Raw genomic sequence first — 13,153 nt, forward strand, 5'->3', positions numbered from 1 at the left:
GAAAGAAAGAAAAGCAAAATTTAATTGAAAGCTAAACTGTGGATGGAATATAGTGTATGTATACAAGTTCCATATATAAATTGAACATGTAAATCACATTCTTGCAAGGTGACTATTTTCTGCTAAGCCAAATTCTGAATATTAAGAAACTCAGTTTTTGATTGGGAGTAGAAGAATTAGGAGACCTTTATCAACAGAGATAATTAAAAATCATTTTTAAAGCATACATCTGCAAATACAGCTGACAGCAGAAGAACTATAATCTAGTTAAAAGATGACACACAAATTGTATTTGAAACTATTTTGAGAAAGCAATTTTTCTAGTATCAATTAAAAGGTTAACATTACTGGATGTTGGGCATCTCATCCAAATTATTGTATCAGGCTGCTGGCCTAAGCGTATGACAACATGGCTAATAATGCAAAATATTAACTAACTGAAAACACATGTTATAGTCTGATGGGATAAAAGCTTGGAATGTTCAGATTAAAATAAATTTCAAGTTATCACTGTTTATCTTAAATGGAAAGAAACTGAAAGCAGGATTTTTGCCGTGCTTGCCTCAAACCAGTCTATGTCAATAACTACAATAAAATGAAGAACAAATGTTATGATTACTTTTTCCTCTTTTTCTTACAAGAAATCTATTAAGGGGATTACATAAATGGTTGCATTGTGGATACAGTTTTTTGAACTGTACAAATAAACTAGGAAAGCAAACACTGTTGCTATGATAAGAGGGTTTTCAGCTAATGATTTTCCTAATCTCTCTTTCTCTCTCTGATTATATGCCATGAATTATCAGTATGTATTTACTCTTAGTGATCTACTCTTTCTGCAGAATAATCTATCCCCAATCAGGTCCTTTGGATTTTGCAATAGTTGTACCCATTGATGCTGTAATTGAGTCTATCCAGCTTGCTGGTGGTTGCCTTTTTTTCTCTTTCCTGCCATTTTCCCTGGATACATATGCACAGACAATCACACATAACTGTATGAAGAAATATGAGCACAAGTAGAACAAATTGTTGTGATTCAGGGTCAGCCTGTGGGTTCGGCAGTTGGGTCGGACGATTCAGAGGAGGAGGAGGGGGGTGTTGGAGAGCTTGCTGAGAATAATATTGAGGCTCCACAGAGCCCTCAGCCAGGCCCCTCCCATCTGGTCATGACGCAGACCCAGCTGTGTGAGCGTGACAGCATGGATGAAGATGACCCACAGCTGACCCTGTTCAAGGACGCCCGACGCAGGAGGCAGTCAATCAGGAGTAAACAGAGGAAGGCAATGGGGCAACTCGGAAGGAGGCAGAGAGAAGCCACGCCCTGAACTGTTTAAAATGGGAATGTGTGGGAGGGCTGGTTTGCTGAAGGCAACCGTTTGAATAGCTCCTGTTTCATGGTTCGTGTCTTGTTCTGTTTGCTCTGTTTGTTCTGTTTATGTTTTTATGTTCATAAATTTGGCAGGCTTAGTTCCAGCCTCTTGCCTTCTTGTAAAGGGGTTGTCCCTGCCTTATCTGCAGGGCCGGTAGTAGGCTGGTACAGAACACAAATATCCATCCTAGAAAGGAACAGTACATACTGTACAAGCATGTGACACGTTCACATAAATGAAATTTAAAAAAAATGGGACTCTATAGTGCACTTTATAATTTGGGACATTGGCAATGCAACTTACCATTGGAATATATGTTGACTATGCAGTTATGTCTTCAAGCATTAACTAAATAGGATCAGTACTTATCTTTTACTCTGTCAAAAAATTATTTTACAGAGCTAATCCTTTAATCATACTATCTTAATTCATAAGTCTGCTGCACTTTTTTGGAAGGATGCAAAAATGAATGTTCTGCATACTATTCACATCTAATACATACTAGCTTGCTATGTATTCCTCCCATTGACTCAATTCTTTAGACTATTAGCTTTTTCCTCCATGTATAGAAGACATAGATATGAAATCATATCACATCAACTGAATCAACATTGGCGAACAGGCATTCTTTCTATGGGTGCGGAATTGCTGTACACATTTTGAAAAAACCCAGAGATAGATTATCTTTATTCTGCAGTTCCTGATCATTTCTATGGCTGATTCTGTCCATTTTTATACAGCTGACAATCTTTTATCTTCTACTTCTGTTCCTGCCTAAGTCTTTCACAAAGACTGAATATTAGAGTTCTATAGTCCATAAGACAGAATCTGGAAAATGGGGGGTGGGGGTGGGTTTCATTGTATAACTCTTGCAATTCTTTGCATTAGGCTGCACACACTTTTACTGAACGTATGATTATCAAATTAAAATATTAGTTTTTGCAATCCATAAAGCAAATTGGTTAAGTAAAGACAAAAGATTGCAATTATGATAATCTTTATTACAGTCACTGAGATGTCCATAAGCAAAAGATGTTCTTAAGTATTCTGTAGGATTGCATTTAAAAAAATGTTCCCCTGGCTTGTCCTGTTTATATTCAACAAAACAATGGAATACTATTTTTCTAAGCTTACTAGAGAAAATAAAGCCCAGAGATAATTGTCACCTACAACCTTTTGCTTCACACAGGGATTTGTAGCAATATTAGCAGTAGCATTGTTGACAGATGGCTGTCTGGGTTCCAGTTAAATGTCTCCAGCAGAAGAAAAACTGTTTTTTTTTGGGGGGGGGGGGTTCTTGTTGACCCATGCTAGATCTACTGCATGGTTAACTATGCTGTTTATTGTCATACTTCTGTAGATGGGGAACAGAAACTGTCAGGTAATGGCTTGAATAAGGTCACACTGTCAGCTCAATGCTGACATGACATTTGAACCACCTCATATTTGCTTCCCCGTGCTGATATTTCTTCTTTGGCATGTTATTACCATCATTAAACCTGTTGTCATTTTAATCAAACAATATTTAGCATCTGCGTTTCTTTCTCTTACCTACAGTGAACCGAAATTGGCCCGTCTTGTCCAAACTGCTCTTTTGTTTTATGAACTTGGCCAATGAAGTCTATAAACCCTTCTCCCGATTTTGGCACTCCTTGTTCAGGCCAGTCAGTGAACTGGAATTGCCTCACTGTTCGGGACTGGCCATCCTTGAATGAAAAGCAGACATATCAGATGGAAAGCACAGCAGAAGACGTTTAACATTCTTTAGATTTTGGGATCATATATTGACAAGGAGTGTGACCTGCAATAAAATGAAGATAGCTTTCCTGCAATCTAACTGCAGCCATGATGAGGTTTGCCTTTTGATCCTTTTTTCGCCATTAACAGAACCACAGTGACACAAGAGTGCAATTTCATTAACCACAGTGATGCTCAAATTATTCTCTGCCCTGGAGAGGATATTTCTGACATTTAAATCCTGGAAAAGCAAAGTCTGCAGACAGGGATAAAATCAGACAGGCCTGGAGGAAACTTGATTTTGAAGCAATACCAACAAACACAAAAACATCTTTCTCAATAAGTTACTGTAAGGTCTTCCTTCATGTCTCTTTAAATGTGTTCCTCTGTTGGCCTAGCCAAGCCATTTGAATGTTTATGGAAAGGATTCTTTCCTTACTAGTTTGTCTTCATGCTAATTCTTTCTTTCTACATAGTATCTCTCTCTCTATCAAAGCATGATGAAAATAATAGTGAAGCCAGCCTAAAGTACTAAAGAATATTCTTATTCACACCATTGCCGAAATAATTGCAATTCTGGATCCAACTCGTAAACCAAGATTTGAAGAAACATCTTTGCAGGCAGACGACAGAAACAAAGTGAACTTATATAATTCAAGCTAGCCTTGTAAAATTAACATTGTTATTGGAGCATCTGCTTGCATATATCTACGGGTAACAATTTCATGCATTTTGATATCCTAAGAAAAATAAAAAAGAATACCAACTTCCTTTTTCCAGCTGTCAAGTGAACATTTTTTTTTATATTTTAGTCTTTTGATTAGTATTGTAAATCATGAGTGTAGTTAATAATAGTGGCTTTTGTGACATGGACACCTGCCTAATTAGGGCCATCTTTACATGCCTCACTTTCTAACCATCCATAGGGCCGCTATCATTTTTGATCGCCATAAAATCAACTAAGCGACCCAGCAACGAGAACTAGTTCTTATCAAAATGAAGACTTCAGCTCCTTGATAATTTGTAGCGTTACCCGGGAAAAAGTTATGGTTATAGTAATTGGCAGCAAGAGAACAGATTATGTATCAAAGGATTTGACCAACCTGCCTCAACTGCTGTGCTGACCTGTCTTCGTATGCTGTCAAGACTATTGAATCTGACATTTAATAGAAATGACACAAATTGAACTATTGCTGTTAACCTTCATGCCTTCTGGATACCTTCTACATTCTGAATGCATCCACTTTCTAGCCATGGTAGGAGAATCTGCAGATGCTGTGTTGCTGTGCCTGCAAGCTATAATTGAGGCATGGTGCGCAAGAGGAGGAGGGGGAAACTGCTAGATGCCAATTGCTTAAAATGGCACTTTCCGCAGAATGAAACCAATGAAGAATCTGAGTGAAGAACGGGAATTCTTATAAAGCAGATTGGAAGCTGTAGGCAAGGGAAAAAGAAAACATTCTCTTACCAAAGCTTTCAGTCATGATTGCCTTGACACGGAGGTGAACATAACTTGCCTCAAATAGAAAAGCAACACAAAAATGATACCTTGCACTTCACGTCATTATTACTCAAATTCTGCAGTATGTTATTCAGCAACAACATGTAGATGGAAAAGGTGCCATTATATTCCTGTAATCAGTAGAGCCCAATGAAATATGAAAAGCGTTTCTGATTCTGGGGAATAATTTAGGTGAATTTGATGGGTAACTTGGTAGTATCATCTTTGGACAAATTCTCAGATCTCAAAAAGCCAGATTAACCATCTATCCATCTTTAATTATTGATATTTTTTAAAAACGCTTGTATGGTGCCAGTAAATTAGCACAAGTACGTGGGAAATAAACACTGTTTTCACTGATGATGAGAAAAATTACATCCTTAAATTTAATGAGTTGCTAACTTTCAGTAGTCACCCTTCAAAATCCAAAGATTATATTACTTAATTTGGATGAGATCCTCTAGCACTGTTGTGGAGTTTAGTCCTACCTGACTCCAGGACTTAGGAGGCGATGTTAACAATGTGCACACATACCTGATTCTATTTGAAATCCAGCCTGATGTACTAGAAGGTTATTTGGATTTGGGTTGGTTGTTGGTATGGCCAATGAAATGCCTTTGGAAGAGATTATACTAATGACAGAGTGTGATTTACTATTAATCCGACTCACTGGCCCTGACCGCTTACAAGGAATCAATCTTAGGAATGTTTAAATTTTCCCAAGAAATACAGACCGCATCACAAGGGCTAATTCAAGACTTTCACATTAGGTGAAACTATTCTCACAAGCGCATTATATTCTTCAGTTATCATAGCTGAAAGAAAAAGATTGAAAATTCAATTTTATGGAAATTTTGTTGCTATTTGCCACACATGTACAAACCAGAATAATAAGCCCAATGATGGTGTACTGCATTATGTAATCCTTTAAGTTTATGCATATGCAGAGTTTTCGGTAATTTATGATCCATGCTGAACAAATGGTGAACTTTATCCTCAATTCCTAGCTCTAGCATGGCAAGGAGAGGCTTGAGACTGACTAAATAATTCTTGTTAGGAAAACCTACAAAGTCAGAAGGTGACATAGGTTGAGAAATGTATGATCATTGTGTACTTCACTCAGAATAATTATGTAACAATGGTTAATTTCACTTTCCTTATCACAGAATTTTAGTTACTTACTTTAGTGTAAAATTGAGGACAAATGTGGCTAATCTTTTGGAATGAAATCCATTTTAACCTAGTAAAACTCCTTATTTAAAAAATGTGAAATATGCACGGGCAGCTCTCTGCATAAAGGCACATGTGTTAGGATAGGAGAAACTTTCATTCACAACTTTGCACTGGGTAGGATTCAATTAAATCACCCCCTTCGATCTTGGATCTTCATGTTTAAAGCCTTCAAATTGCTTTTGTAATTCAACGGTCTTTAGCACATGCATACCTCTGTATGTTTATCAAATAGCATTAACTAAATTTGCACATGTGATAGCTTTGTAGAATAACCTTCAATATGGTCTGGACATTCAGTGAAATATTGATCCTGCTGCAGTATCTCAAATGCAGTACTTTACATTCTCCCACAGAAACCAACTCTAAGGAAAACAGAGTTACATCAGGTTAAATTTATTTGTAACTGAATAGCCACAACCTAACTTCTGCTGAGAATATTTTCTCAACTTATACCAATACATTATCCATAGGAAGCATGCCGTGTAGCCATCCTTACTACTGATTTGGGGAATATGATAAATAGGTCTGCATGACTTGATTTCTTAATGTCAGAAGGTACTGTATATACAAAGGTATAGAAATGTCGCGACACTGGAATTTGCCTTACTGAGCCAATGTTCACAGTGCCAGGTTGGTTTCAATGTCAGGTGTGCGCAATGTCCATTGATTGGATCCTGCTCTGTAGGGCATGGGTGGAACACTGTCCATTTTGGGAAGGAGCTTTAGGAATTTAATAGCAGTAAAATGGGTTGCAAAACTGTTTTGTTTTGTTTTCCTTCAAAAGGCAACTGGACTGTTTTTTCCTTGAAGAAGAAGAACAAAATATTTTGTTTCTCAGCCAAGAACCTTCATCCGTTGTGATGGTGGGGGTGGGGAGGGATGGAGGATAGGTACTGACAAGTGAGACTTGGTAGTGGTAGATAAAAGGATAGATTCTGACAAGATGGTGGTGGTGATGGGGAATGGAAGGGCTGTATTTCTTGCAATTGGACTGCAAGAAATACAATCCTTCCATTTCTCTCCCCACCCCCCCAAAACCACCCGCCTTCTGGGGGGAAAAAACAACTTTTGAGACAACTGATCTGGATGACTGAGTATCTCCACTGAGTAAAAATGGGTCTCTTCATTCGCTGCAAACCTTCATCCATTAAAGCCTTCAAAGTAATGCCTTAAAAGGTATTCTGTATTTGATCCCCACTCTGTAGGGCTATCACAAAGGGGAGGCTGAGGGCCATATGTGGGCCCCAAATTGCACTTTTTCCACTCCTTGTTAAAGCTTTCCACAATCTTTATGAACATACTGTAAAAGCCAGCAAAGATGTTTTAGGTAAAGGTAAAGGTTCCCCCGCACATGCGTGCTAGTCGTTTCCAATTCTAGGGGCCGGTGCTCATCTCCGTTTCAAAGCCGAAGAGCCAGCGCTTGTCCGAGGACATCTCCGTGGTCATGTGGCCGGCATGACTAGACGCCAAAGGCGCACGGAACGCTGTTACCTTCCCACCGCAGTGGTCCCTATTTTTCTACTTTCATTTTTACGTGTTTTCGAACTGCTAGGTTGGCATTTATCAACAAATTTATCAACAAATAATTCTTGTTGTAGTGGTCCCCTAAATGTTAGCTCAATGGGCAACACAGTAATAATATTTTATAGTCATGCAATACCTTTCAGGTGATCAGAATGATTTTCATACATAATTTCAGTAACAAGACACATAAACATTTGACTTTAATAGTGTATTTCACTGCAAACTTCCATTGCAGCTGCCACTACAAAATATGTAATCACCACTCTCAAAAGCTTATAATGGGATGTCTGTCCAAAAGACTGATTTCATTTTATTTTCAGGGTAATTAGGACTGCAACCTTTAAAAGACAAAGCTAATTTAAACACTTTGAATGAGCATTTATTTTTAACGAGAGAATGAAGTAGATGCTAGGTTTCAATGTTAAGAAAATAAATCCAACCTTGATTAAACTCATTGGAGACTTATTCTACAATAATCACCTATGTGAAAAACTCCCCACTGAAATGAAAGACATCAAATGCTTGGCTTTGGCTATGGGACTTTACTTTTTATTCCTTCTGCCAAGCAAAACTCTATTCTTTAGGCTTGAAATGGTGGCTGGAAGATTCTTTCATGTGGCTGTCTCTTCTTTAAGTTAACAATAACAATAATAGTAATAGGGTTTTTTGGGGGGCAAAGAAACTGAGGAATCTGAGGATGTCCTTGCAAGCAGAATACTCTGGTAAGTTTCTCTAATCATCATTATTGCTACAGGGCTTCCAGAGATAGAGAAGGGTAAGGATTTATCCTGCCATCAAGTGTGAAGTATTACATACAAATCACAGCTTGAAAATGGCTAGAGCAGGGTCTATAAAAATGTTTATATACAGTTAATCTTATATCAGCGATGAACCTTTGACTTAGCCTTTCAAGATAAGAAACGTAAAATGAAAATTAGCCAGTTGGGGTCATGGCATTGTAGCTCTTCTCAGCAGACAGATTAGAAAGCTAAGGAATAAGCTATGCCAAGAATCAAATTATAATGTGCAAAGCCTGTCAAGCTTCCCTCAAGAATGCTATTTGCTCTGCAGATTTTAAATCACACCACATTAACCTTCAGGCTCACATGACTTAAGGGCTGTTGCTGAACAGTAACATCTTTGCAGTCTTGGACAAAGATTCCTAAAAAAAAAGTATTGAAAAATAAGCCCCACAGAGGGAAGCGGTAGAAAAGATGAATAGTAGCTTGGTTTTTTAATTAGTCAATCCCTTTCCAGACTTAAAACGTTACATATTTTTTCACATTGTTTTGCTAAACAAATACTATGAATGAGAATCATTTGTTTTCCTAAGAACTTCAGTGTTTTGGAAATTGCCTCAAGCTCAGTATTGAACATTTTAGATTAGAAAGCCCAATATTATGGTGCTACCAGTCCTTCCTTTATACAGTAGTAAGTAGCAGCAGTACTGGGTCATTTTTATTCCATCCCAGATTTATTTATTTATGTGTTTAACACAATTAGTGAGATTCTTTCATATGTATCAGGAAATAATTGGGGAAAAAATATATGCCGAAAAAGATAAAGGACCTATAGGCTAAAATGGTCCAAATCCTGGGGGTCCACTTTCCTTAAAGAATCAGCATCTTGATTCACAGCTCTGGGATGCTCTTGGATTGTCTGGTGAACTACAGATAATTAATGGCTGTGACCTAGCTTCTCTCTGCTTGTAAATCATTCTGCAACTATCTGGAGTATGGCGTACAATAGGCTCTGTAGTTTCCTGCAAAGTACATTTCTGACATATGCTCTGCACTGGACTGTCTTCAAGGAGGAAGTGAAAGTACAGCTGGAATCAACTGAATCATATACCGTAGATGCAGATGAGTTTCAAGAACTATAAATATTTAATTCCACATAGGCTGTAATAAATTTTAAACTGTCCAAAGTCCTAAATGACTTGGGATCAAGTTATTGAGAGGATAACTTTCACTCGGTTCATACTGCCAATAGGTTAAAATTGATTCCAGCAGCTATTCTCAAATATCTAATGTTAAAACTGTTCAGGCTGACATGCAAAGAAAATCCCTGTGGGGACCCCAAAAACCATGGAATTGCTTTCCTATTGATTTTTGCTTCACCTCTGGGTTATTGCCTTCTCTATCGCTTTTGATCAACATCTGACTTAAATTATGTACTCCCGAACGGCTTCTCATGTTTTGCTATTTTTTTAAAATAATTATCCCTTTTGTAAAAATACAAATATAATATGAAGGAGGAAGTCAATGCATTTCCTTGACAATACTTTGTCAGCTTCTCTGAGATGAATATAAGATGGGGTTCCATGTCTTCCCTCCCTCCCTCCCATTTCCAGGGCTGGCACAATTCTTCTCCTATCCCAGAGTGAGCTGGCCAAACTAGGGAATGCCTCTAGCTTTCTGTTTAGATATGAGGCTGGAGTTCTAATAATATATAGTATAACTAGTTTATTGACCATGTGTGTGTGTGAGGGATTCCAAGAATATTTCCATTCCTACGGGGATAATGATTTTCACTGATCAGAGACTGGGACAAAAAAAAATTGGCTTCTAGATATGTTACAAAATACGGTTAGTAAAATGCAAAACAAACATGTATAACAACAAAATGAAAGAAATTCGTAACATGTTGTCTTACCCGGGCATCTGTGACCTTGAATTCTCTTAGGATGTATTGTGGCATATTATATTCTGCCATAGGATCGACCACAAAATATTGGTACCTGGCTGAGCGCTCTGCTGGCCAATACTGGTGGCACTTTTCCTATAAAAGCAAAAACTTTCAGTTCTTTGTTTAATTTACAGTTCTGTCCAATCCTGTTTCCCAAGGAGGCATATTTATTGTAATATTCAGAGTATTCCTGTTCTGAGGAAAAGGTTAAGACAGTTATAAGATCTGAAGACTGGTTATATCAAAGTTTCATCTTTCTCCTGTCTCCTAAATAGATTTTTCTGGGAAGACCTGAGACACAAAGTTTTTCCCTAGCTCTCCAAAAGTTTAAACAACTTTCTCAAGATTTTAAATGCTGCAATCAAATGAACAATGGGAAGGAACAATCGAGTGAATTAAATCCATTACTTTACTAACTCTTAGATTTGGGTGACAGAAATGTACAAGGTATCTTTGAATCTGTGTATAAATCCTAGTACATCTTGCAAAGTGAATCTATTGACATATTATCAGCAGTCCATCTGTCAAATGTTACTAATTTTAGTGTGAGATATATGTCCTAGGATTTCTATCATTTGAGATTAATTTCTGATTTGCCTTTTCAAAATTCATCTGCATTGAGTGCTTGGGATGATGTTCAGGAAATAATTTGGAAAGTTCTCTTAAAATATATTCACATCAAGCACCCGGAAACAATGCAGATTTTAGAAACTACTAGACATCACCACAAAACCTCCTGAAAAGACATTTGTATACACATTGGCTTGATTATTTGAAGACCTGTTACTGATTATTGCTGCTGCTGCTGCTATTATTGTTGTTGTTATTTCTTTTTAACACCTATTTAAAGATGCTGATTCTCAAAGTCTTGATGATTTTACGTAACTGGCATCCAAATCAAACCAAATCAAACCAAACCGATAGCTTAAGTCAGCAACTTTATAGATTTCTACTTATATTGTAAGAATATCCCCAGATTGCTTGCTTTCCTCTGGGAACGAGCAGATAAGGTTTCATGGATCTGGCGGAGGGATGAGGAGGTCAGGCTTATGGCTCATGTGGCTGTGCAAAGATTCAAGGGTAATTTTCCACTTGAATCCTCCTTCTACCCTGGCTGGCAGTTTCCCAATAATCTGCTACTATGATATTTTAAAAGACAGCAATTCTGTCTGAATTCTGATGAAGACCAGAATAAGCAAATAATATATTAGAACAATAATTTGGGACAGTAAATTAAAGAATTCCTCAATACATTTGTTACTGGAAAATACCTACATAGAGCAAACAAAACGTGGAACTGCTTTTTGGTGATGAATCTGAGTACCGTTACTAAAACATATGGGAGGGCTGGACATTCAGATTCAATGGTTTCAAAGAGACACAGGCTACAATGGGAAGAAGGTGATGAAAAAATAGATGCAGCTGAATCACACCTGTTTGAGGTTAGGATTTTGTTCCTCTTGCTTTGGAGTGAGGTTTATACTTTTTAGAACTCAATGAACCCTAGGCAGCCCCCCCCCCCGCTCTTATATTCTTCAGCACTCTTATCAAATTCTGTTGATGATAAATGCTAAATTCTATTTAGCAACTCAAGTATGCCAATATATATTTATCTATATCTATATCATCTATATCTATATCTATATCTATATCTATATATCTTCCATTCTATACAAAAAATGACCTAGAGCCATTATTGATAGAGTATTTGGAGAAGGCAAACATTTAGTAACTTATAACATGTACAACCTGTTTAAATGTTACAAAGACATCTCTTTTTTCTACCAGAAAGGTCACAGAACTACAGTTCTTGTAAATGAACCAATGTGCATGATTTAAATATTGAAAAAATGGCTTGTATTTAATTTTAGTTTTACTGTGCTCAATCAATTTTCAAATTTACAACTTACTCAGAAAACCTTTAGTACAAAACTTGGTGTAGACATTCTTAGTCAGAACTGTGAAACTGCACTCAAAGATCTCCGAGTCAAGTATTATTAGGATTTAGGCTCCCAACTTGCTGCTCAGGAAGTGAATGTGTTAGCATAAATTTTCCTTGGCATAGAATAGAATAGAATAGAATAGAATAGAATAGAATAGAATAGAATAGAATAGAATAGAATAGAATAGAATAGAAGGGTTGAAAGGGACCTTGGAGGTCTTCTAGTCTAACCCCCTGCTTAGGCAGAAAACCCTATACCATTTCAGACAAATGATTGTTTAGTCTCTGCCCGTCTGATCTAAAAAAATCCTTAAAGAAGGCAAGCAACTAATATACTGCAAACCACATTAGTTTAATTTCTTAAAGAGTTTGGAGGGGGGTGTAAAGTAGATTCTATATGCTTTCTTGGAAAATAATGTGACCTTATGTAGATCAAAAATATGCTCATCTGCCCAGAGCAATAACAACACAACAACAATGACAAAAACAGATGTGGACAGACATGTCCAACAGACGGCTATTGTAAGACAAGTCATTCCTATGCAGCATATTCAGTCCTACAGTACGTTATGTCCCCATTATGACAAGCAGCCTTTACATATTTGTCAACCTGGTGCAATTGTAGGGTGGGTCAAATACCACACATAAAAGGGGTAGGACTTTGCTTGCATGACAGTGACTACCACCTTGGCTATTTTTATTCTCCTAGTGGATACCCCATGGCCAATAGTCTTTTTTTCTTTTTTTCTCCTCAATCTATGTTACTTTTGCCAGTCCAAGGAAGGTTAGAAAGCTCTGGCTAGGACTTTTTAAGGGCCAACTGGCTATTTTGTCCCTTATCAAGCTCTGTTTCAAAAACAAAACACTACTGATTATCTTAGACTGCATATGCCTGAATGTGCCTTTCACCAAAAGTACTTTCTGCATAAGAAGCGATCTATCCTTTTATCCTGACATGCTAATTTTCAGCGTGTAGTAACATTCAGTAAAGTGATTCTTAATCGATGGTCTGACTGACGAAGTGCAGTTGTGGTCTTTTGCACCCCAAACTACTGTTTGTGAGAGTGAAGGACTAAGCTTCTCTTGTGAATTAAATGTCTGCCTTTGCCTAATATCAGTACATCCCTGTAGCTGCATGCTCAGGTGTAAAAGGGGTCT

At 37.4% G+C, this 13,153-nt stretch overlaps 1 protein-coding gene across 1 annotated transcript in view; it reads right to left on the minus strand.

Annotated features, from left to right (window-relative positions):
- The window catches only part of PTPRD (protein tyrosine phosphatase receptor type D), a gene marked incomplete at its 5' end in the record, with an annotated part of 288,177 nt that overhangs the window by 3,566 nt on the left and 271,458 nt on the right, over positions 1–13,153 (minus strand). Inside the window, 2 exons of the mRNA XM_081317525.1 lie at positions 2,922–3,076; positions 10,021–10,146. Coding sequence (XP_081173651.1) covers positions 2,922–3,076; positions 10,021–10,146 — 281 coding nt within the window. The remainder of the gene's footprint in view (positions 1–2,921; positions 3,077–10,020; positions 10,147–13,153) is intronic.

This window comes from Vipera berus, assembly GCF_964194415.1.
Source record: "Vipera berus genome assembly, chromosome: 2".
Taxonomy (NCBI): domain Eukaryota; kingdom Metazoa; phylum Chordata; class Lepidosauria; order Squamata; family Viperidae; genus Vipera; species Vipera berus.